Below are 27,537 nucleotides of genomic sequence, written 5' to 3' on the forward strand. Positions count from 1 at the left end.
CAGTCTTCATGTATGCTTTCTGGGTTTCTCATGTTACAGATGTGCCACCGTTCCCCTTTATGCTGCTTGTTTCATTCAGTCCCTTACCCTTTAATGCTCAGAGGACACATTTCTATTCATCTTTCTATGGACTCGATTATTCTTTCTGGTCATTCTCCATTCGGATACTCAACTCAATGCTCAGTTTTTAATTACTTCAATGAGTTATTTTACTTTTTAATTACAAATTTTCTGTTTGGCTTCTATGCTTTCTTAGAACTTGTCTTCCTATTCATCTCAAAGACACTACCCTAGCCTCATGGTAGAATTATAAACTGTCTTAGGACACTGTACAACAATTTATGATCTGGCTTCTTGATATGTCAGATAAGGTTAGTCTGCATCCCAAAAACTGCATCTTTATACCATTAGTCCTGCTGAAGAATATTAAAACCTGATTCACTGCTGTTTTGGGTCTTAATGTTGTAGTCACTGTAGCCATAAGTCCATCAACTCTATCAGGTTAAAAAAAAACAAGTCACAGCCTACACTCAGATGCTATGATTGGATGTCAGTTCATTCCCCAACTCTTTCAGCACTGTACAATCTAGCCTCAGACATGTCAGCTAAGGTCTAACTTAAGCAAGGGCCAGGGGACTCTAATGACACTTCCGCTCAGCTTCTCCATTCTTCACTATTCTTGCTGGGATAAATCCCATACATGCCCATCATGGGGAGTCTGATACATTAAAGATAGATTTAGGTGATCTTTTCAGTTTACCTCCTTTCCCTCCATACTTTCTCCCATATTTTGTCTCCCAGCCCCGTTTTGACACTGTCTACAAATTCCTTACACTGTGATATGCTTCCTGAAACTGCATGTCTCTCTTCAAGGTTCCAAGAAAAGGAAAAAAGGAAAGAAAGATGGAACTGACCTTCTCCCAGTGCTCTTTGCATCTCAGAAGTCCCTTTTCCAATCTGTCTTGTCAACAACAACAACAACAACAACAAAATTCTTATATTTCAGAATTTTAGATTTCTGCATTTCCACTAGGACCACCATTACAGAAGGGTAGGCTCAAGATTAGGGTCCCCCAGGGGTCTATGAAAAGAGAAAAACAAAACCCAAAATACAAACCAAAGAAGGATCAGTAATTCCCCACCCAGGCAGTCCTGAGAGGCCATCCTTTCCAGTCCTCTGAACACAGACAGGATTTCTCTTGCACACTTTACTCTTCTAGCCATTGTGCAGAACAAGAATAGGGGCCACTCAGGAGTCCAAGCTGAGAGTTAAATGAGGTGGGGCAGATATTCTCCAGCATTAGTGGCCCTTCAGCTTTGATGTGCCTCCTAATCCTTCCACTGCTATTGAGTCCTCAGGAACTTCAAACAGTTGCTTTCTGTGCTCTGTCCAGGGATTTCAGTTGTAATCTGTAGGAGAGAGAAGCACTGTGCTTGCTCTTACCTTACATAATCAGAACCACAAAAGTTCCAGAAATAAACCCTGACAATTATGGTCAATTGCGTCTTCACAAGGGTGACGAGGCAATGAATGGGGAGTCACAGTTTCCTTAACAAGTGCTCTTAGTGAAACTGGGCAGACATGTGCAGTGGTCAGAGCAACAGCAGCTGTGAGGCACACGATGAAGCCAGTCACCATTCTGGCATGGAATCGGAAGGGCTCACAGACCTCTACCCCAACTGGGAAGCTAATGAGTTAATGGACTTGGGGATAGGCAGAGTCGGCTTTCTTTAAGTGCATGGTCCCTGATACGTTGACCACCCTCCCACTGGATGGTCCCCTACCCATAGTTATATGAGTAAATTAAATTGGACACAGAGCGTCATAATATAAAGAGAAAAGGAAGTAGAAAAGAGGTGGGGAGGTGGCAAGTGAATCTGTTAATGGTTATAGGAAGTTCTGGGGGGATATGATGGATATATATATATATATATATATATGTATATGTGTATGTGTATGTGTATGTATATGTGTATATATATGTATATGTATATAGTATATGTGTGTGTATCTTTGTGTGTGTGTGTGTGTGTGTGTGTGTGTAAAAGTTTCAGAAAATTATTAAGATTATACTCAGAGAACACCTACCTAACCCTCAGGAGCGTGGGAAAGTCTGGTGGGGTGGGGAATGGGAGATGGAACAACCTTGTGGAGACTGGGGAGTGGGGAAGGAGGTATGGGACGCGGCAGTCAGAGGGTGGACCAGAAGAGGGATAAAATCTGGAGTATAAAGAAAAAAAGAGATTATTAAATAAAATTTAAAAAAACTAAAATTTTAAAAAATAAAAAAATTTAAATCATTAAATTGTATACTTTCAATGAAGGTAATTTTTATTGTCATGATTACCAAATCCATTTTGAAAAGTGGTCACATTTTCAAGATTACAAGAGGCATTTAAAAAGTTGTTTTTAATCACATCTTATATTCCTATAATCTCACTATGAACAAGATATTTAATATATAATCACTGAAAATAAGTTTTACTATGAGAACACTCCATCACATATTAAGAAACTAATACTTAAGTCACACCAAATTCATACACCATGCCAATTTGTCATTTAGGAAAAAAGAGTGGGGAGACAGTGCTAAGGTGGTTTGACATGGAAAACTCTGGGTGCAGACAAAGTCCTCCTTGTCCTTACCAATAGCAAGGACCTCGAGACTCATTGGGATTGTTCTTCCCATGTTCATATGATCTTACAAGCCCCATCAATTACACTAGAAGTACACATAAACAAACATATACCGCTTACACACATATATTTGGCAAATTTGTGTTCAGTTATAGTTGGTATAACATGTCATGTAATAAGCAAAGAAAATGGAACATTATTTACATTAGAAGGTTTATATTTATAGATTTTTAACCCCTGTGCTTCCCCTTTTTGCTATCTATCTCTTATGCTGTTCCTGAAGTCGCCTCCCTAAAAAGAGACTTCACGATGTCTACTCACCCGCTCTGCTCTCATGATCTTCCCCAGCCCACCGTAATCTAACTTCCAGCTCCTATACTAAAGCCTGCACAACGTCAGTGAACCAAGCATTTTTAACACTGTGTTATCAATTCAAGCCATTTAACCATCTTTCCCATAAGCTTTCATCTCATTTACATCTAAGTCATGAGAAATCTATGTACTTTTCTGTCTGAAATTAAAGGCACCTTTTTTTGTTAAGAATTTGTTTATTTCATGTATATGAGTATACTGTTGCTGTCTTCAGATACACCAGAAGAGTGTGTTGGACTCCATTCCAGACGGTTGTGAGCCATATGTGGTTGGTGGGAATTGAACTCAGGTCCTCTGGGCCCCCTAAGGGTACCTCTTTACTGTTAAATCCATATGTCTTTTTTGACCTGCCTCCCTAAACCAAATCACATAGTACTTGACACTACACATGACTTCACTTACAGAGGAGAGAGGTAAGAATGAATTAAGATAGATAGATAGATAGACAGACAGACAGACAGACAGACAGACAGACAGACAGACAGATGGGGGCAGGCAGTCAGGCAGCCAGGCAGCCAGACAAACATGTATTTCTATAAGCCAAAAGATCTAATTACTGCTCAATTTATTCTAATATTACACACAAAATTAGAATTAGTTTGGTGCATTTTATACAAAGGAAACTTTCCTCTGTATATCTAAAGAACTGAATTTTAAAATGAACCCTGCGGCTTGAGACCCCATATGAACAACAATGCCAACCAACCAGAGCTTCCAGGGACTAAGCCACTACCCAAAGACTATACATGGACTGACCCTGGACTCTGACCTCATAGGTAGCAATGAATATCCTAGTAAGAGCAGCAGTGGAAGGGGAAGCCCTTGGTCCTGACAAGACTGAACCCCCAGTGAACGTGATTGTTGGGGGGAGGGTGGTAATGGGGGAAGGATGGGGAGGAGAACACCCATAGGTAAGGGGAGGGGGAGGGGGAAGGGGGATATTGGCCTGGAAACTGGGAAAGGGAATAACAATCTAAATGTAAATAAGAAATACCCAAGTTAATAAAGATGGAGGAAAAAATATAAAAATAGAATAAATAAATAAAATGAGCCCTGAACGTTTTAATGTTTGCAACCACATTTGCTTCTGCATGCATTCAAGTTTAAGTTTAGAGGGAGGCTGGCAGAGAGGAAGTAGTAGGGACTAGCATTACCTATATGGAAATAATTAGTCTCCTGGCCTAAGGCTGGTATTAGGATCAAAACAAGCTGATACTATCTTAAGAATCCTTCCAATTTCTGAAAAAGTAAAACCTAACTGTTTGGTAGTTGGTCAGAAATTTCTTAGGTTAAGACATTTACTTTATGTTAGAATCAAAAGCAGTTAGGTTTAATGAGCAAATGAGGATGTTTTGTATGGTAGAGATGACTACTGTATCTGGTACACCTGTACCTTCAGCTTACTCAGATGACTCGGGGAGCAAAGTTACTGGAGCCTAGGAGCCAGGGAAGCCTGATCACATGTGCATTGTGGGCAAAGAGTGTTACTTCAGAACAGAAAGTCACTCACATAGTTGATAAAGAAAAGGTATTTAAAATCTGTGTTCAGTCCTTAGACTTCTTTGAACTGCATGCACTAGATGTGCTGATTAACACTGTCACCACAGTAACACTGCAAAACCAACACTGCCTCCCCAGATGTTATGACTAACACTGCATCCCCCAAATGTTATGATGACTAACACTGCATCCCCCCAGAAGTTATGACTAACACTGCATCCCCCCAGAAGTTATGACTAACACTGCATCCCCCCAGAAGTTATGACTAACACTGCATCCCCCCAGAAGTTATGACTAACACTGCATCCCCCCCAGATGTGATGACTAACACTGCATCCCCCCCAGATGTTTTAACTAACACTGCATACCCCCAGATGTGATGACTAACATTGCATCCCCAGTTATGACTAACACTGCAACTCCAGTTATGATGACTAACACTGCAACCCCCAGATGTGATGACTGACACTGCATCCCTAGATGTGATGGCAAGCAAACTTTACTGATTTAAAACTTTCTGTTTTATAATTCCCAAAACATTCCAGAAACTAGTTTTGGAATTATCTGCGTAACAACTCTTGTACAAAATGAATAGTCTCTAGACCACAACCTATACTATTACATCTGCCCTTCTTTAGATCCTATTAAGTACATTATAACTTTTTTAGGATAGAAATCTAATTATTGTGCAGCTTTCCAAAAGAATAATTTGGAAATAAATAAGTCCAGAAGAAAAGAAGAACCATCATGAATATGGTATTTGGGAACATTCTAAAAAGGTAAGAATTTTTGTTTTTAATTTTCTTTTCTTGGAAGGTACAGGCAAATGAGAAGAAACTAATAAATTAAGAAAGAGAAGATAGATAGATAGATAGATAGATAGATAGATAGATAGATAGATAGATAGATAGATAGATAGAGTGTGTGTGTCTTAATACCTCATTCCTGTTATTAAAAATAAAAAAAAATCAAAGGTTATGTTACAAAACCAGGAATCCAGTTTTCTTTGTTGGATCAACAGAAAAGAAAGCCTGCGTCCATGGAAGGTTAGTGTCTCACCCTAGTGGGACCTTTGACCAACCTTTCCACTTCTCGGAACTGGGTACTCAACATGCAGTAACTCTGTCTATTTTGTGTAGAGCGCTCTTTGCATGTCAGTTTTCTTCTGTCAGTGCACTTCCTGACCAGCACTTCCTGACTTGTTTATTGCTTGTATAAAAACAAAGATGTAATCAGCAGGATTTGGTTGAGTCAGTATAGGAAGTTTGGAACTGAACACACACTGCAAGCACACCAGTACATGCCAATCTAAAGAGCATGCCTTTCAAGGAAGCAATTGACTACTCGATAGGGAGCAGAGCACTGTTGTTAGCACAGCTATGGATCAAATCACTTAAATTCTCTCACTATGGACTCTCAACTTACACACTAGGAAAAATTACCACAAGACATTCAAACAATTAAAAGAAAATAATTATAACTTAGCATAGGACAAATCTAATCTATTTAGTTCATACTAGACATTGTGACAGATGCCTTAGACATACATGATCTTATTTCTCAAGATACAATGCTTTTATCTCAGAGAAGACACTGAGTGAAAAGGTTCCATGTGACAAAATTTAGGCTCAACCCTTGGACTATAAGGTACTCTAGAAGCTTACATGGTTGGTTTTGTTACTAACTTAAAAGCACCGAAGATCTTACAAGCAACCAACAGTTATTCTGGAGAAGAAGGGAAGAGACGAAGCACTAGATATTACTGTCACAGGTCGGATTTCTCTAAGATGCTTTTTAAAAATATCTGCTTCCTATTACTGGCATTCTGTTGTCATCAAACCTCAAAGCCACCTCTGTCTGTAATACTAACGCTTTGTTCATTCACCTGAGATTTAGTCTTACTCCACTCATAATGGCTAAGATTAAGATTATTGATTAACTGGCAACAAGTGCTAGAGAGGATGCCAGAAAAGACAACCCTCATCTACTGCTAGTAAGAATGCAAATTGGTACAGCCCTAATGGAAGTCAATGAGGAGAATTCTCAAAGTTAAAAACGGGTCTACCATCACTCCTCAGCACATACCCAAAGGATTCAATACTCTACTACAGAGACACTTGTTTAGGCATGGTCACTGCAGTTCTCTCCACCACACCTAGGAAAGGTAATGAGAATCTCATACATACACACAGTGGAATTCTATTAATCTGTAATGAAATATTAATCATGAAATTTGCAGGTACATGGATGAAACTGGAAACTATACTCAGGGAGGTAACCCAGATGTAGAAAGACAAATCCAAGTTCCCTCTCTTGTGGATCCTAGCACCAAATCTTTGAATTAACACAGTACTAACATTTAAACATTAAAATGTCAATAAGGATATTTACATTACTGCTTGTCTTAAACTAAAATGAAACAGCATTTGCCACAGAAGCCCTGGGTAAATCCACCCACAGATCTGTCCATCAGACATTCAGATTCCTATCACCAACCAGGCTCGTGCCTCAAGAAGCACAGGTCTACAGCTAAGGGATTCCCATGCTGTGCCTATTCTACAGTGGAGTATCCTGCACTAGTTATTAGAGCAGGCTCCTAGAGAGTTACAAAAGAAAGGCTCCCACCCAGGAAGCCAAGTAGAAAAACTTGTTGTAAATGGTTAATGTGACATAATCTGAAATCCCCTGAGAAGGGAGCCTCATGAGGGACATGCTCTCACGAGAATTATGTGAGTAGGCAGCACCAGCTCATGGACTGTACAGTGAACTGACTGAAAGGTGGAGAGGGAGCTGAACACCAGCACGCACATATTAATTAGCCTCTCTCTCTCTCTCTCTCTCTCTCTCTCTCTCTCTCTCTCTCTCTCTCTCTCTCTCTCTCTGACTGTGGATATGATGCAACCAGCCATTTCAACTTCCTGCTGCCTTAACTTCTATGCAACAATGGACCATAATTTGGATTTGGAAGCCAAATAAATACTGTCTTAAGTTGCTTTTTCCAGGGTATTTTCTCACAGCAACAGGAAATGACACTAAGACAAATGCCACAAGTAGATTAAGGGTCAAACTCCATAAACACCTTGTCAAATCAGCAACAAATCATACCACTGTATTCTTCTTTATGTAGTGAACCTTTAAAATACACTCTGTTTTGTTATTTCCTTATATTATCTTAAACTATTATCCTTCTTAAGGTCAAAAAGTAAAAAAATGAAAGACATTTCAAGACGTTTTAGGAAAGCAGCTATGCACTGAAATGAATCTACAGTTTAAAATAAGATATATATACTAGACTAGCCCAGCCTTGTAACTTCGTAGCATTTCAAAGCAATTCTCATGGACAGACAAGGCTGGTAACCTAAACTTGAATGTATGAGGCGGACAGGACATATACACCTTCCTAGAAGGAGAAAATGTTAAAGCTATCCAGAACTATAAACCTCATCTAATCCACATTCTCAAAACTCAGAATACCAATGGCAAGAAATTAAGTATATTCCCGTAGACACAACTAGAAAAGCCAGAAAGAGAAACTGGGTGTACTCAGATGCAAGATTTTTGTGACAAGAGGCTGCTTAAGCCAAGAAGGAGGACATGATTCTAATTCTTGTACTATGACCTCAATGAAGTTCACACAGAGCGTAAGTCTACATACAGGAAATTCAAGAAAATGTAAGGTTTGCCTTCTTAACCTAGAAGTTCTTGTCAAAAATAATAGTGCTAAGTGAATAAAATTGATAGTTATTAGTTTTTCTTGTAATTCTCAATTGATATCTAAAATATAAAAATTGTGCATATTAAAGAGCTCACCAAAAAGTGATGTTTCAAGACATGACCACATTATTTAATTTTTAAATCAAGTTAAGTATCCCTCCCTTCTCAAACATTAATCATTTCTTTATCGTAATGACTTTCAAGGCTCTTGTGGTTTTTTAAAATATACAGTATATTAGTGTTATCTATAGTCTCACTATTGCACATTAGTACTCCAGAAATTCTTATTAAATCCGTATTGTTCAAGCTTTCCAATCCTTCCCTCCACTGTACCCCTCCCCTTGATTAACTATATCCATCTATTCTCAGTTTCTGTGTGATCAATATCTTTTATGACCAACTTTTTAATGATTTAACATGAGACACATGTGATGCTCAACATTCTGTGTCTGGTAATGGCACCTGGCATTATCATCTCCAACTCTCTTCCTGTTGTCACAAATTAAGGGGTCTGTTGATTTTCATCAAGTAGTATTCTTTTGATCTATACGGTCCACAGTCCTTCCTCCACTGCTCAACAGGCAGGTACTACTCTATCTGTTGGATTCTATTTGTTGGTGTTTACAAAGAGTGCTACAGTTAACACACAGGTGTGCATGCCCCTTCAACATGTGGATTTCATTTGCCTTGGCTAAATATCAAGGAGTATGACTGCTGGGTCATGTCAGTTTACTGTGGAGCCTCCATGTTCCAAGGTGGTGATAGCAATCTACTTTCCCACCAGTAGTGTGTACGTGGGGGTCACGGTGTAGGACTACATCTTCACCAGTACTCACTCACTGTACACTTTCTTACTAAGTTTTCACTGGGTTTTCTCTGAGGATAGGGCTTTTTGGTGCTGAGAGTTTTCTATGACTCCAAATGTATTTTAGGTTTTTCTGGGTTTTGTTATTGTTGCTTGTTTTCTGGTTATCTGAAGAGTGTTACTGGCATATAAGTACTTCATTGCATCTGCGGAATGCTTTGGGTAGCATGGGCATACACTGGCTCCCAAGTCCATCAATATTGACTTGCTTTTCTGGTACAGGAGTTCCTTATGAATCCTGGGAGTTTTGTAGTTTGGGGGCTTAAATGAAGTCTTCAGTCTATTTGTATTTGATTTTTATAACTGGTGGATGAACTTGTTTCATTTTTCTGCAAGTGAATACCTAATTACTCCAGCATCTATTTATGGAAGGCTGTTCCTTTCAGTGTGAATTCCTGTCAAAATCACCTGGATGTCAGTGTGTGGGTTTACCTCCAGGCTCCCCTCCATTGCTCTATGTGTTGTTTTTATGTCAGTAGGTGCTGTTTTGATGACTGCAGTTCTGCAGCATACTTGAAGTCAAGTAGTATATCTACTTTTCCATTCCATTTGATGAATCTTTAGTGCTCAGAGGTATTTTGGGGTTTTCTGGGGTTTGCTGTTATTGTTGCATCTGTGGAATGATTTGGGTAGCATGGGCATAAATATCTCTCCCATCTCTCCTCATAACACTTTGTAAGGAAAGTCGTTCTGGTGTATAAATGAGATTTATTATAATGTGCTTAGAATATAAAACCTCAACAAAGGTTACTGCAGCAAACACTCAACCTCCTCTCATGTTTTCTCTGGATTCACCAATTAAAGTTATGTGTCCCCCGTGGCTCTCCAGAGCTCTCCACCTTGCTTCTCTTCAGACTGACTGTCTTTCAACATCCTCACCTTCAGTCCTGCTCATGCATAGCATAAAGGCACAGGTAAAGACGCATCTCCTTGGCAAACCACTAACTGAACACCACTGTGATTTAAATTACTTTTACTTGCAAACCACAGACTTGCTTGCGCCTGATTTTGAAGTTTGGTAAGTAGGTAGTTCCTGATTTCTTTGTCTGCTTTAACAGTCCTCCCTAATAAAAGTAAGTTATTGCTAGGTTAGCATGCATCTTCACCAAGTGGAGGACTGTTCCCCACTTCGCTCACTTGCAGACGACAGGCACCTGAGATAATGTCAGTCATACCGAATAGTCAACAAGTGACTTCTGAATGAAAGCACAATTAAGTCTTTCTGGTCAGAAAATCAATCCTACCAACACTTCAAATGCAATGCCAAAAACTGTCATTTAAAGTGAGATTTTTTTCATTAAATGAAAGTAAATAGATGATTTTTTTATTTAAATGCTGCAAAAAATTTATAGAGCCACAAAAGATTTATCAATTCAGCATGACTAAAGACCAAAGACCAGTGGTTCTCAACCTGTGGGTCACAACCCCTTTCTGGGTTGGAGGGATGTAAATGATCATTTAACAGGGGTCACATAAAATCATCAGAAAACACAGATTATTTATATTACAATCAAAATTATAGTTATTAAGTAACAACAAGATTAATTAATGGCTGGGGTCACAACAACATGAGGATCTGTTCTAAAGGGCTGCAGCATTAGCAAGGTTGAGAACCATTGCTATAGCAAGTCATTTCGCTTGTCATAATGATATCCTATCAATTAAATAATAGATATATGGTTCCAACTGTCTATCAGAGATGAAGCATTTAACTGAAGCCGAGAATTTTAAAGTAAACTCCCTGTGGTAGTCAATCACTTTATTTCCTTTCAGAACTTTATGAATAACCATGTGGAGGCTGACCAGATGGCTCCACAGTTAAGGACACTGCGGTGCCACAGTTAAGGACACTGCTGTGCAAGGCTCAGGCCTTGAGTTTGGTTCCTAAACCCATAAAACTGTGGAAGGAAAGAGCCAAACACACAAGTTGGTCTCTGTCATTCATACGCTCTATGCATACGTGTTTGCTACAGCATGCTGTACCCAGGCACACTCCACAGTAAATGAAATAACGCCTACAAATTAAAGGTCATAAAAAACACCAATCCCTGCTTTATTCTCACCCTAAGCTATTAAAAACATAATTCTTTATATATAAATTTACAGAAGAAACCATCTCTAACACAGTCTGCTTTAGCTGTTATAGATTTTACAAAGAATTTCCCACAGCTGGCTCTTCAATTAGCTCAACCTATTAAGGAGTAAATACTTTGTTTTTCTGCTTAGGTTAAGCCACATAGTTTTCTATACACATCAAAAGTAGAAATTTAGAATACATAAAAATGTTTGCTGATTAATCTTATAAAATTTTAGCAAAAATACAATTGTTTAATATTCAAATATGATCACAAATTCAACAAGAACCATATGAAGCAAATAGTATAGGGGAGAGAGTAGGTTTCAGAGACTGGTTCCAATATAAGCTCTCCTATTTCCTACCTACTTGACCTGAGCCTCCGTGCTATCTGTAATATGAAAGGATAATTTCTCCCATATATTATTACCATGGAGCTTTAAAAAATATAGCATAGCACTCTGCTGCTCAAAATGTCTTTCATACATTTAATCTGTAACATAGTATTCAAAGCCCTTCAATAATTTCCTTGATAAAATGAGACATTCCATTTTCAGAGCTCCTAAAATATGAAAACTAATATCTATCTTACTGATTTTTAAGAACAGATGAACAGATTGCTTAAGCACTTGGTCCAATGTTAATCCAGGTTGGCCATATGCAGTAACTTCCAGTAGAAAGGGAAGAATGGCTGGAAAACCAGCATACTAGTTACCGCCCATTCAATAAAGTCTAGTCTTATACCCAGTATATACTGACACACTCAAGTAACTGCTTAGAAAGCCTTCCTATGTGACAGGAGATAAAGTACAAAAGTACATTATTACCCCTTCTGAATAAGCATACAATAACTAATAAAACTGAAATTCATTGCCAGGCTCTCTAGGCAGATAAAGTTTCCTTTATTAATATAGCACTAATCAATTTATTATGGATATGGGGGATTTCTTCAATAAAATATGCTAATATAGTGATGTGCAATGTATAATGAAATATCTAGGAATTTTAAATGATGCCATGTTGCTCTTAATGAACAAATATACAAACCAACCCAAATTATAATCATACAGGTATATAATTCCAATTTCCTGTTAGTCCCTTCCACTGTTAAATATTGAGCTTACTCAATTAGAAATACTACATTAAATACCAAAGAACTTAATTCCAGGATAGAAAACACTATTTTATCATTATGCGTTTACCAGTAAAACAGAAAGAATAAAGCAACAAAATACTACATTCACCAGCAGCGTAGTCTGTGTTACCAAGGGAAGAAATGAAGATGAAGACAGCGTAGCCATCAGGCTGCTGCTAAGTTTGATAGGAATTTATTCCAGAGGATAGACTACTTTTAACTGGCATGGACACAGAGAACCATCAAAACTTATAGCCTACGACTTAACTGAACTGACTCAGTAAGACAGAACAAACACATCTCTCCCCCTCCCGTTTTCTCTCTGCCAATGAAGACAGACTAAATACTCTAAATTTTATCATAGGAACTAGTAGCAGTTCTGTATGACATAAGAAGGAAGCACGGCTGTCAAGATGGCCAAGTTCTAAGGCACTGAGTTCAGATTGTAGTCTCCCCTGGATGCGGGTGAGAATCCTTCTTTTGACAAAAAAGGAAGTATAAAAGGCAAATGATTTTTTTCACTAAAATGCCTATGTAAAATTACTAGAGATGCCACCTTCTCTTAAAAGTAAAGAAATTAGGAACCAGAGATTAAATGACTCAGCAATTCATTTTCAACCTAAGCTCTGATTCCACTAAGCAGAAGCAATGATGATGTGTACATCAAGTACAATGTTCTGTCCATTGAGTATTTCTGTTACACAGAGCATCACAGAAAACCATCCCCACAGGATATATTGTAGATACTGCAAACCAAGAATTAACGCAAAAAATAATAAACAAGGCATAACTATATCAAGATTCTCATCTTACTTCTCCATTTCTTAATGTTGTGATGGTTCCTCTTGCAACACCCATTCTAAATAGTGTTTCTGTGGCCTGTGAATAAACAGAAAGATATACATAACTAAGTGCATGATGTGTACACAACTGCATATCTCACCCAAGACTGTACAACGCCAATGCTGTAACACACCCAGTACCTTCAGGCGAAATGTAGGACACAAAGGAGTAACAAGTTCTAAATTATCCCCAGAACAGTTTTCAGGCTTCTGACTTTAAAGACCTTATGTGAAAGGTTCCTAAGTTATTTACATGCTGGATCCTGTGCATCAGCATTTCAAATATGTTCACTTAGAGAAGTGTAACCTTAGCAAAATTTAACATTTTGTATTCAATTTAGAAGTTGCTGGTTATTCTGAATGTTATTTTCTAACAAATTCACTCAAACCACTTGTCTACTTTAAAATACAGTGGGTCAGGGAGGATTAATTTAGAAATGTAGAGATAACACCCCAGTCATTGATCTCTACAAACTAGCAAAAATCATAAAAGGACATTAAGCAAACAATTTCATTTACAAAGGCATTAAAATTTAAAATCTTAGCAAATGAATTTAATCATGGACGTTAAAAACAGTGTGCACTATAAACAACAAAATTCAAAATTTAAGACACAAATAAATGCAAAAACATCTTCTGCTCCTGTGTTTGGAAGACTTACATCCAAAGTAATTTACATACTTAATGCCGATAAAATTACAATAACTTTATTTTATAGAAAAAGCCTAAAACTCATTAAAAACTTCCTAACTAGAAGTGAGGTGGGAAAAACCGTAGATTTGCTTTGTTATAAATAATAGTTACAAGGTAAGTTTGAACAGGATCTGGTGATCATTAAATTCTATTTTAAGTACATGTTGGGTGTTTCCATGATGCGAACATCTTAGCCAAGTTCCCATGTTTTACAGCACAAAGCCAAGAGCAGCCACAACTGAATCAGGAAGAGCAAATGTGGGGATGAAGGTGAACATATGAGAGCCCAGCACGCAAGAGGCTGACAAGAGTCTCAGACACCCAAAGCAATGACAATTAATGACAGCAATGTACCAGTTAGTGAAGAGCTGACTGCAGGGACTCCTTGTGAATTTCACATCAATGCACCCCAATCCCACTCATCTGCCTGACCCTTTGTACCTGTTCTCCATCCTTGCAACCAAACTACCAATAGAAAAAAGAAAAAACGTCACATCATGGAAGCTGTAGTGTGTCTCAGTGTGCCCCACAGTAAATACTCTTTTATCCACACTTCTTTACTTGTAAAGGTTCCCTGCAATGAGTCATTGTTCTGATTTGAGGTCTCTGGCTTGTGCTACACTAGCAATACTGGATCCTCACTAGGACTCCCCTTTGAAGGATACCCAGTTTTTGCCCTGTGTCATGGAGACTTTACAGCTTTAGATCTGTAGGACTTTCTACCTGACCATTTATATCTAAGATGTACATCTTCATGAGCTCCAGCACTCAGGAGAGCAGGAACAAGCCAACCCAGTACCTAGCATGGGCAGCACAACAGAGCCAGCCCTGCTGGCATGGGCAGGTAAACCAGCCCTGGGCACATGAGAGAAGGAGAGCTGGCTCTGCCTAACTGTTGCTTGCTGTAACGTTGAGCAAGCTAGCCAGGGCAACGCTGGAGAGCTCGCCCTAGTGTTGCAGGTAGGTCTAGGAGAGCTGGCAGACTGACCGGTCCAACTATTGCTCAGGCCCAGATCTAGGGCTTTGAGTTAGTCACGGAATCTTTTGAAATCCACAGCTCGAGTCCTTAATGTCAGGTAGAAAGTGGGAGGCCAGAAAGGAAGGAGGAACAGAGGGAGTATAGAAACTGAGCAAGAATAAACCTGCAGAGGATGGGGTTACAAGTATGCACAAAGCTATAAATGGTGCTACAAGGAAAACATAAATAAAACTGAACTCTCCCTCCTCTTCCCTGCTTTATCTCTGCTTTATCCAATCCCTTTTGCTCCTCTTTCTTCTCTGAACAGAGATAGAATAATCTTGTGAAAATGACAAAAATACAAACTTTAAGGAGGGTGACAGTAATGGGAAGAGAGGGAGGTGGCCCGGGGAATGAAGTCCAGCCGAGCTGGGAGAACATGCATTGCTGTTGGACTAAATCTAGAGTTACAACAAGGGAGGTGGGCAGCTTACAAGTTGTGGAGGCAAAGCACAGGTCATATGGGACATGGGTGGGAGTCTCAATTGGACTTAACTGGTAAAATGCAATCTGTAAGGAAGAACAATCTTTCCTGCGGTTGTTTAGATGGAAGGTCACAATCTTAGAGCTCCTACGCACAAGGCAACACTCATAGCGCTGCGAAGCAGAGGAACTGACATCCAAGCATGAACACAAAAAAAAAATTAAAAAACTAAAATCTATTCATGAAAATGCACACAATTTCAATATAATTTGATAAGAGGTTCAAAGTAGACCATTGTTGAGAAAGGAGTTATTCACATACTCCCAACATAAATTATACATCAATGAGTTCACCGATAGATTTTACTGAAGCACATAAAACTAGCTGAAAGATCTACTTGTAAAACTGTCACCAATGACGCATTTGCTTGTATTCTACTCTCGGCATGCAGCGGTGTGCCATACGTCTTCCAGTTTCTGTGAAAGCCAGACAACTCAGGAAGGTGATTTCATAGAGGAGGCACGGAAAGGCGGATGTAGCAGGCAATAGCTTGAGATAAAGTCAACAATGGTTTCTCAAAACCAGATCAAATTACTTTTATGTCTCAAACCATAGATAAAAGGGAGAGCTATCTAAGGAGACATGATTTGAAGACAAAATTCTTTCTCCTAGTATCCAAGTGAACTTTATCCAAACCTCATCTTCAGTACCTAAATGAACAGATTTTGCTACCTCTTTCCACCGATGTTTTAAATATGACTCAATCTAGCAGCGTTCTGTCAGTAAGGCTAAGCTGCCCTGGATTCTGCTGGAAAGCACTAGAGTGTGCAGCTTCCTTCTGACCTCTACTAAAGGGTTTAATTTACTTGTACCTAAGCCAGTGCTAACAAGTGTGGGAGGGAAGTGGCTAAGAGAGAAGACTGTCAGGACTTGTACCTATTTCGCAGGAACTGTTTTTAAAACTGCCCCACTCCTAGGGTCCCCTTCCACCTGAGAGGAATAACACTGAGTATTCATTTGGTATTTCCTATGTGACTAGAGGTGGGTATCCTTATTTTAAAATATTATCAAGAAAAAATACTTTTTAATCATAATGCTAGATAAGAAACCCAGTCTCATAAATCCTAGATTAATTCTAAGTTTAAGACTATGAGTGTATGTGCCTGTGTGTGCATGTGGGCCTGTCAAAAACACCTATAGGAACGCAGTGAAGAAACAGCAGTAGTAATCGCAAGGGACTTTCTTTATCCTTGATTTTCTAATGTTGCCCTCTGTCCATTTGGTGATCTCTACCCAGGGGGTGGATATGTCCTACGACTCCAGAGAATAGCTGAAACTGCAGAGGGTATCATGCCATATACATATATACGCATATGTGCATGTACACATAAAATGCTTCCATGTAAAATGCTTCCACACATGTTTATGGAAAGTATAACTTCTAAATTAGACACATTAGAAGATGAACAAAAATAATTGAAAAAATTTGACAATACCATCCACATGTTATTTAAATCTTGAATTACATATTTTCAGAATTTTATATTTAATGTTTAATACCTTTAATAGCTAAATTTAAGCATTGCTATCATATATAAATTATTATAAATAAATTCATTCATTTTGGATGAGTAACTGGCCACATAGAAGAGCCAGGAGCTACTTTGGAAGGGGCAAGTTCCCATAAACCTTTGAGTGTTTCCCTATTGTTTCTAATACTCAAGCTTTTATCCGATTTTCTGCAGGAGGAACCACTTGAAGAACTCTCTACCCTACTATCATTAGATGTTCTTAATACGTCTTTCATAAGTACAGAAGTAAGAGATGGGAGACAGAGGAGAGAGATCTGCCTGTCCCTGTGCTAGGGCACTGGGCAGATAGTAAACACACTGTTAAAGCACTGAGAAACCAAGAGGTGGTAATAAATTCTTTAAAGTCTTAGTATATTCATTCTTTTGATGTTCCTTTTTCTTGCAAATATATAAAAATGTTGTAAGATGGGACAATCTGATTACCTAACTGGCAAATGTTGGATTCTCCATGGCTACACTAGCAGTCCCTGACCAAAAGACCTGCCTGTAGTCAAACAGCTAGCTGAACTTTCAAATGCCAGAATCAACCAGGAAGTGTTAGCATTCAATCCACGGCTCCAGAAAACTATGCAATGAGAGCAGCTAATTCTGAAGATCATTAGTGAAAATAAGGGCTATATAAAAGAATTGTTATAACTTTTTGTTGTCCCAAGCCTTGGTGAACTCTAGTGATATTGAAGACAGCTGAAGAAGGAGCAAAAGGAATAAGTAAACCAAGAAAAAACTGGGGTAAGAACAGGGAAATAGTAAAAATAGAACAGAAAGCTCAGCTCTTGGCTAAAAATCCATAGAGCCAAAAAAGAAAAATTACAAGACTTAGTCACTGGAGCAATTCCCGACACCTGTCAGGCCTGCAGGCCTGCATCGCAGAGGTTTCACATCCAGGAGCTTGAACACTGGCCCCATCTAGGACTAAGGAATCGGAGGCCTGCTAGAAGATGCCACAGCAACCTTTAACCAGAGCTCAGGAAGCCCAACTTCTTTGTCCTACACAGAAGATGTAACACAAGAGGACAGACAGCAGCTGTTGCTGCTCCTGCCTGCAGGCATAATATGTACAAAGGACAATGATGATAATGGTGGTTATGGTCGTGGTGGTGGTGGTGGTGGTGGTGGTGGTGGTGGTGGTGGTGGTGGAGGAGGAGGAGGAGGAGGAGTTGAGTATGAACCATGTAAATTTCAAACTCAACTTAACAACTCAAACAATGATATTGTAAATCACACTACCACAATATGATGCAAAGATGCACTAATTTGATGTTTATATTCTGAGCAATGACAGGCAAAGTCTTTACTTTCCATAATTAAGCCACTGTGTCTCTGCCACAGCAGAAAACTTTGTACCGTCAAAGCAGTATGATTCAAAACACAATGCACACTCATTCCGTGTAGCATGTTAGTGTTGTGTGCCATGGCATGCACAGTGCACAGTCTACATGCTTACAATCAGAAAGTCATGATGGGCAACACAGACAAAAACTGCCAGAAATACCTTGGCTTCATTGTTAATTGTTTTGAATTAATTTTGTGTCATTGAGTAATTAGAAAATTTCTACTGCTTCCAAATGTACGCAGCTCCCATGTCTAGTTACATGCATGGGGGTGACCACAGCTTAAGGAGCTGAGCTCTGGTGTGGTACTCTGAGGAAAGAAGCGCCACACTCAGGAGCTACACAAGGCAAACAAGCAAACGCGTCTTACCTGCACTTGCCACTGCCCTGTTCTTGTTCAAGTCCACATATGTTAGGTGAGAAGCTTAAAGGGCACACTTGAGTCTACCCCGCAACGACTTACCACACTGCACAGCAGTTGAAGTTCTGTATGAGTAAGTGCTCACATACTGGTTGGGGACGTGTGGTCAACCAGAGTGTGAATAAATATGTGCCGACTGTATTATAGCAATCTCAAATGTTGAAAATATAGTCTGCTGGTCTTTCATGCTAATGAAATCATCTTGCTCTTCTTAGACATCATAAATGTCATAATCTGTTTTCATTCAGAACTCGGGAACTATTGACGACATATGGAGACAACGGGTTCAGAAGCAGTTCAAGGTTGTGAGGAATGCTACTTCTGCTCAGAGACATGGGCTGTTGAGTTCTGCAGGAACGCAAATGATAGGCAGATGCTCGTTTCCAAAAGGAAAGCAACAGTGTGGTCTAGGAAGAGCGCCCTTTTGTAAACACAGGTCTGTCATGTTCCCTTCAGTGTGACGTGACCTCTCATGTACCCTGTTATGTTCCTGTCTTCCTGTAGCATAATAAAAAGTATCAAAAGAAAAGTCCATTTCCCCCATAATCCTATCTTCTTTAATTAATCACAACAAATAAGCAAAATATTACAAGACAACAAGCACAAAACAATAAGATAAAGAGTTCTACTACTTCAATCCTCTTTCGAAACAAGAGTTCTGTCAATTACAGAACTGAATTTCCTCAACTTAATGTGGTGTCTGATTTGTCATTTAAAATATTTTTGAAAGTATACAAATCCAGCCCATGTAGTAAATAGTTGTTAGATGACTATTCAACAACCGCATTCCTTCCTCTGCCCCTGTTCTAAGAAATGGTGACTGTCTCTAGATAATTCTTCTTGGTTTTTAAGTGGACAGTGGTTATTACAGTTTCCACCAGAAATGTCTCCCAGTAGCTCGTATTTTCAGCAATTGGCCTCTAGGTCTTAGTGCTATTTTGAAAGCTATGGAGTTTTTAGGAGGTGCGGCTAACAGGTGCAGCTAACATGAAGACTAGCTCAGCCTTGGACCTAGCTCTACTTCCCATCTGCTGTCATGTGAAGACGACATCACCTTGTACTCCTACTCTCTGTCATGATGATCTGAATTTTCTCTGAAGACTGAGCCAACATAAACCTTTCCCTGGCTTCAGTGTTTTCTGTCAGGTATTTTCAGTCACAATGCTACAAAAGCTAACATCAACATTGGTATGAATAAACATGTAATAATTACTCCTTTTGAGAGTTTTTAATACATGAAAATAATCCTGGAAATAAGTTATAATAAGTAATTAAATTTGTAAAAAATATATAATATACATCCTACATTTAAGAACAGAGGTTTCATTGGGCTTTAAATATAAAATGTTACCAGTGGGCTCTGGTGCTAGATTCTTGGTCCTTAATGATTATGCTATTTTAGGAGGTGTTAAACACTATAAGAGGTGATGTTCCTTTTAAACAGTAGGTCACTGTGGGTGCAACTTCAAAAGTTATACCATTCTCTATTTCCACACTGCCTCTTCCATACACATCTATTGTCATGATATATTACTTCATTGCAAGACCCAACACATGAAGTCAACTACCCATTGCACAAGTGCTCGATAACGCTCAGCCAAAAGAAATCCTTTCTCTCTTAAGTTGCTTTCTCGGGAATTCTAGCCAAAGCTAAAGAAAATTAACAAACTCTAAAATACACAAATACGGCAGCATGAACAAATACTATATAATCTATACTCCATTACAATAACTGACATACAGCAGAAACAAAACCATTGAAGCTTGGAATCAGCTTATTAATCAAGCTGACCTCGTGATGTTTTTGTTAGTTTTTTTTCCAATGTATTTTTTTTAAAACTTTACTAAAAATTAGGAAGCTGGAGCTGAGTTAAATTCTAGGCTTTATTCTATGAAATCTGTTTATGTGTCTCTTGTGGCCAGCACTATGCTGGCTTTGGTACCATGGCTCTGCAGTACATGGGGAGATTCCTTCTGTGTTAGCATTTCTGCTCAGCATTGCTTTACATAGTTGGGGATATTTGCAGTTTGCTATCTTCTATGACTCCAGTGGTTTTTGTGTTATTATAGCCTGGGCTTTTTTGCTAGTAGGTATCTTCCTCCACCGCTGGTGTTGGAGGGATTGTTATTTATTCTGTGGACATTATTAGTCCCCAGTTCTCCCTTGTTAGTCTATCACTTTCACAAAATCTATTGTCTGCTACTTATGAATTGAATTGCCCACTTTCCTCTCTATGCAAGGCATTCCTTCATTATTTTCTGTTGTACTGGCTTGGATACCGTGAATTTCTTTAACTTGCACTTATCTTAAAATATTATTATTGTTCCATCAATTTTGATATGATCTGTTGGATGTAACAATCTTAATTGGCAGTTATGTTTTTTCAGAGCTTGAAATATAACATCCGATGTGTTTGTTAGCATTTAGTGTTCTTAATGTGAGAACTGATGTCATTCTTGAGATGATAACTGATGTCATTATTGAGGTGTTTACCTTTTATGTGAGTTGATATTTTTTTCCTTTGCAGCTTTTTTTTTTGAAGATTTATTTATTTATTTTATGTACAGCATTCTGTCTACATATGTGACTGCAGGCCAGAAGAGGGCACCAGATCTCATTACAGATGGTTGTGAGCGACCATGTGGTTGCTGGGAATTGAACTCATGACCTCTGGAAGAGCAGTCAGTGATCTTAAGAACTGAGCCATCACGAGCGAACTTGAGCCTCGGGACCACAGGTAAGACCAACTTTTCTGCTGCAAGAAAGCTGCCTGGTGAGCTTGGGACACACGGAAGCAGAATTCCTCTAGGACCGGGCACGTTCTGTGTTTAGGGGAAGTCCCACACCTGCGGATCCCGGCCCCCAGCAGCTCTCTGCTCCCAGACCCTGTGAGAGAGAGACCCAACCGCCTGGTCAGGTGGGCACTCCTGAGGCTGCAGAGCGGAAGAGACCACCAACACTGCCCACCCCTGCCCACATCCCTGGCCCAAGAGGAAACTGTATAAGGCCTCTGGGCTCCCGTGGGGGAGGGCCCAGAGCGGCAGGACCCCTGCCTGAGACACCGCAGGAACCTGAAGGAAACAGACCAGATAAACAGTTCTCTGCACCCAAATCCCATGGGAGGGAGAGCTAAACCTTCAGAGAGGCAGACAAGCCTGGGAAACCAGAAGAGACTGCTCTCTGTACACACATCTCGGACGCCAGGGGAAAACACCAAAGGCCATCTGGAACCCTGGTGCACTGAAGCTCCCGGAAAAGGCGGCACAGGTATTCCTGGTTGCTGCCGCTGCAGAGAGCCCGTGGGCAGCACCCCACGAGCGAACTTGAGCCTCGGGACCACAGGTAAGACCAACTTTTCTGCTGCAAAAAAGCTGCCTGGTGAACTCAAGACACAGGCCCACAGGAACAGCTAAAGACCTGTAGAGAGGAAAAACTACACGCCCGAAAGCAGAACACTCTGTCCCCATAACTGACTGAAAGAGAGGAAAACAGGTCTACAGCACTCCTGACACACAGGCTTATAGGACAGTCTAGCCACTGTCAGAAATAGCAGAACAAAGTAACACTAGAGATAATCTGATGGCGAGAGGCAAGCGCAGGAACCCAAGCAACAGAAACCAAGACTACTTGGCATCATCGGAGCCCAATTCTCCCACCAAAACAAACATGGAATATCCAAACACACCAGAAAAGCAAGATCTAGTTTCAAAATCATATTTGATCATGATGCTGGAGGACTTCAAGAAAGACGTGAAGAACTCCCTTAGGGAAACACAGGAAAACATTAATAAACAAGTGGAAGCCTACAGAGAGGAATCGCAAAAATCCCTAAAAGAATTCCAGGAAAACACAATCAAACAGTTGAAGGAATTAAAAATGGAAATAGAAGCAATCAAGAAAGAACACATGGAAACAACCCTGGATATAGAAAACCAAAAGAAGAGACAAGGAGCTGTAGATACAAGCTTCACCAACAGAATACAAGAGATGGAAGAGAGAATCTCAGGAGCAGAAGATTCCAAAGAAACCATTGACTCAACTGTCAAAGATAATGTAAAGCAGAAAAAGCTACTGGTCCAAAACATACAGGAAATCCAGGACTCAATGAGAAGATCAAACCTAAGGATAATAGATATACAAGAGAGTGAAGACTCCCAGCTCAAAGGACCAGTAAATATCTTCAACAAAATCATAGAAGAAAACTTCCCTAATCTAAAAAAAGAGATACCCATAGGCATACAAGAAGCCTACAGAACTCCAAATAGATTGGACCAGGAAAGAAACACCTCCCGTCACATAATAGTCAAAACACCAAACGCACAAAATAAAGAAAGAATATTAAAAGCAGTAAGGGAAAAAGGTCAAGTAACATATAAAGGCAGACCTATCAGAATCACACCAGACTTCTCGCCAGAAACTATGAAGGCCAGAAGATCCTGGACTGATGTCATAGAGACCCTAAGAGAACACAAATGCCAGCCCAGGTTACTGTATCCTGTAAAACTCTCAATTAACATAGATGGAGAAACCAAGATATTCCATGACAAAACCAAATTTACACAATATCTTTCTATAAATCCAGCACTACAAAGGATAATAAATGGTAAAGCCCAACATAAGGAGGCAAGCTATAACCTAGAAGAAGCAAGAAACTAATCGTCTTGGCAACAAAACAAAGAGAATGAAAGCACACAAACATAACCTCACATCCAAATATGAATATAACGGGAAGCAATAATCACTATTCCTTAATATCTCTCAATATCAATGGCCTCAACTCCCCAATAAAAAGACATAGATTAACAAACTGGATACGCAACGAGGACCCTGCATTCTGCTGCCTACAGGAAACACACCTCAGAGACAAAGACAGACATTACCTCAGAGTGAAAGGCTGGAAAACAATTTTCCAAGCGAATGGTCAGAAGAAGCAAGCTGGAGTAGCCATTCTAATATCAAATAAAATCAATTTTCAATTAAAAGTCATCAAAAAAGATAAGGAAGGACACTTCATATTCATCAAAGGAAAAATCCACCGAGATGAACTCTCAATCCTAAATATCTATGCCCCAAATACAAGGGCACCTACATATGTAAAAGAAACCTTACTAAAGCTCAAAACACACATTGCACCTCACACAATAATAGTGGGAGATTTCAACACCCCACTCTCATCAATGGACAGATCATGGAAACAGAAATTGAACAGAGATGTAGACAGACTAAGAGAAGTCATGAGCCAAATGGACTTAACGGATATTTATAGAACATTCTATCCTAAAGCAAAAGGATATACCTTCTTCTCAGCTCCTCATGGTACTTTCTCCAAAATTGACCATATAATTGGTCAAAAAACGGGCCTCAACAGGTACAGAAAGATAGAAATAATCCCATGCATGCTATCGGACCACCACGGCCTAAAACTGGTCTTCAATAACAATCAAGGAAGAATGCCCACATATACTTGGAAATTGAACAATGCTCTACTCAATGATACCCTGGTCAAGGAAGAAATAAAGAAAGAAATTAAAAACTTTTTAGAATTTAATGAAAATGAAGATACAACATACCCAAACTTATGGGACACAATGAAAGCTGTGCTAAGAAGAAAACTCATAGCGCTGAGTGCCTGCAGAAAGAAACAGGAAAGAGCATATGTCAGCAGCTTGACAGCACACCTAAAAGCTCTAGAACAAAAAGAAGCACATACACCCAGGAGGAGTAGAAGGCAGGAAATAATCAAACTCAGAGCGGGAATCAACCAAGTAGAAACAAAAAGGACCATAGAAAGAATCAACAGAACCAAAAGTTGGTTCTTTGAGAAAATCAACAAGATAGATAAACCCTTAGCCAGACTAACGAGAGGACACAGAGAGTGCGTCCAAATTAACAAAATCAGAAAGGAAAAGGAAGACATAACAACAGATACAGAGGAAATTCAAAAAATCATCAGATCTTACTATAAAAACCTATATTCAACAAAACTTGAAAATCTTCAGGAAATGGACAATTTCCTAGACAGATACCAGGTACCGAAGTTAAATCAGGAACAGATAAACCAGTTAAACAACCCCGTAACTCCTAAGGAAATAGAAGCAGTCATTAAAGGTCTCCCAACCAAAAAGAACCCAGGTCCACACGGGTTTAGTGCAGAATTCTACCAAACCTTCAGAGAAGACCTCATACCAATATTATCCAAACTATTCCACAAAATTGAAACAGATGGATCACTACCGAATACCTTCTACGAAGCCACAATTACTCTTATACCTAAACCACACAAAGACACAACAAAGAAAGAGAACTTCAGACCAATTTCCCTTATGAATATCGACGCAAAAATACTCAACAAAATTCTGGCAAACCGAATCCAAGAGCACATCAAAACAATCATCCACCATGACCAAGTAGGCTTCATCCCAGGCATGCAGGGATGGTTTAATATACGGAAAACCATCAACGTGATCCATTATATAAACAAACTGAAAGAACAAAACCACATGATCATTTCATTAGACGCTGAGAAAGCATTTGAGAAAATTCAACACCCCTTCATGATAAAAGTCCTGGAAAGAATAGGAATTCAAGGCCCATACCTGAACATAGTAAAAGCCATATACAGCAAACCAGTTGCTAACATTAAACTAAATGGAGAGAAACTCGAAGCAATCCCACTAAAATCAGGGACTAGACAAGGCTGCCCACTCTCTCCCTACTTATTCAATATAGTTCTTGAAGTTCTAGCCAGAGCAATCAGACAACAAAGGAGGTCAAGGGAATACAGATCGGAAAAGAAGAAGTCAAAATATCACTGTTTGCAGATGATATGATAGTATATTTAAGTGATCCCAAAAGTTCCACCAGAGAACTACTAAAGCTGATAAACAACTTCAGCAAAGTGGCTGGGTATAAAATTAACTCAAATAAATCAGTAGCCTTCCTCTACACAAAAGAGAAACAAGCCGAGAAAGAAATTAGGGAAACGACACCCTTCATAATAGACCCAAATAATATAAAGTACCTCGGTGTGACTTTAACCAAGCAAGTAAAAGATCTGTACAATAAGAACTTCAAGACACTGAAGAAGGAAATTGAAGAAGACCTCAGAAGATGGAAAGATCTCCCATGCTCATGGATTGGCAGGATTAATATAGTAAAAATGGCCATTTTACCAAAAGCAATCTACAGATTCAATGCAATCCCCATCAAAATACCAATCCAATTCTTCAAAGAGTTAGACAGAACAATTTGCAAATTCATCTGGAATAACAAAAAACCCAGGATAGCTAAAACTGTCCTCAAAAATAAAAGGACTTCAGGGGGAATCACTATCCCTGAACTCAAGCAGTATTACAGAGCAATAGTGATAAAAACTGCATGGTATTGGTACAGAGACAGACAGATAGACCAATGGAATAGAATTGAAGACCCAGAAATGAACTCACACACCTATGGTCACTTGATTTTTGACAAAGGAGCCAAAACCATCCAATGGAAAAAAGATAGCATTTTCAGCAAATGGTGCTGGTTCAACTGGAGGGCAACATGTAGAAGAATGCAGATCGATCCATCCTTCTCACCCTGTACAAAGCTTAAGTCCAAGTGGATCAAGGACCTCCACATCAAACCAGACACACTCAAACTAATAGAAGAAAAACTAGGGAAGCATCTGGAACACATGGGCACTGGAAAAAATTTCCTGAACAAAACACCAATGGCTTATGCTCTAAGATCAAGAATCGACAAATGGGATCTCATAAAACTGCAAAGCTTTTGTAAGGCAAAGGACACTGTGGTTAGGACAAAACGGCAAACAACAGATTGGGAAAAGATCTTTACCAATCCTACAACAGACAGAGGCCTTATATCCAAAATATACAAAGAACTCAAGAAGTTAGACCACAGGGAAACAAATAACCCTATTAAAAAATGGGGTTCAGAGCTAAACAAAGAATTCACAGCTGAGGAATGCCGAATGGCTGAGAAACACCTAAAGAAATGTTCAACATCTTTAGTCATAAGGGAAATGCAAATCAAAACAACCCTGAGATTTCACCTCACACCAGTGAGAATGGCTAAGATCAAAAACTCAGGTGACAGCAGATGCTGGCGAGGATGTGGAGAAAGAGGAACACTCCTCCATTGTTGGTGGGATTGCAGACTGGTAAAACCATTCTGGAAATCAGTCTGGAGATTCCTCAGAAAATTGGACATTGAACTGCCTGAGGATCCAGCTATACCTCTCTTGGGCATATACCCAAAAGATGCTTCAACATATAAAAGAGACACGTGCTCCACTATGTTCATCGCAGCCTTATTTATAATAGCCAGAAACTGGAAAGAACCCAGATGCCCTTCAACAGAGGAATGGATACAGAAAATGTGGTACATCTACACAATGGAATATTACTCAGCTATCAAAAACAACGAGTTTATGAAATTCGTACGCAAATGGTTGGAACTGGAAAATATCATCCTGAGTGAGCTAACCCAATCACAGAAAGACATACATGGTATGCACTCATTGATAAGTGGCTATTAGCCCAAATGCTTGAATTACCCTAGATCCCTAGAACAAACGAAACTCAAGACGGATGATCAAAATGTGAATGCTTCACTCCTTCTTTAAATGAGGAAAAAGAATACCCTTGGCAGGGAAGGGAGAGGCAAAGATTAAAACAGAGACTGAAGGAACACCCATTCAGAGCCTGCCCCACATGTGGCCCATACATATACAGCCACCCAATTAGACAAGATGGATGAAGCAAAGAAGTGCAGACCGACAGGAGCCGGATGTAGATCGCTCCTGAGAGACACAGCCAGAATACAGCAAATACAGAGGCGAATGCCAGCAGCAAACCACTGAACTGAGAATAGGTCCCCCGTTGAAGGAATCAGAGAAAGAACTGGAAGAGCT

The 27,537-nt window shown here is 39.4% G+C and overlaps 1 protein-coding gene across 5 annotated transcripts in view; it reads right to left on the reverse strand.

Moving 5' to 3' along the window:
• Positions 1-27,537, reverse strand: part of Tmem135 (transmembrane protein 135) — a 273,477-nt gene that overhangs the window by 99,150 nt on the left and 146,790 nt on the right. For all 5 annotated transcript variants that reach the window (NM_001013896.1, XM_039105814.2, XM_039105818.2 and 2 more), the window contains one exon: positions 13,112-13,177. In NM_001013896.1, the coding sequence (NP_001013918.1) occupies positions 13,112-13,177 (66 nt within the window). The remainder of the gene's footprint in view (positions 1-13,111; positions 13,178-27,537) is intronic.

The sequence above is a fragment of the Rattus norvegicus genome, chromosome 1 (genome assembly GCF_036323735.1).
Source record: "Rattus norvegicus strain BN/NHsdMcwi chromosome 1, GRCr8, whole genome shotgun sequence".
Classification (NCBI taxonomy): Eukaryota; Metazoa; Chordata; class Mammalia; order Rodentia; family Muridae; genus Rattus; species Rattus norvegicus.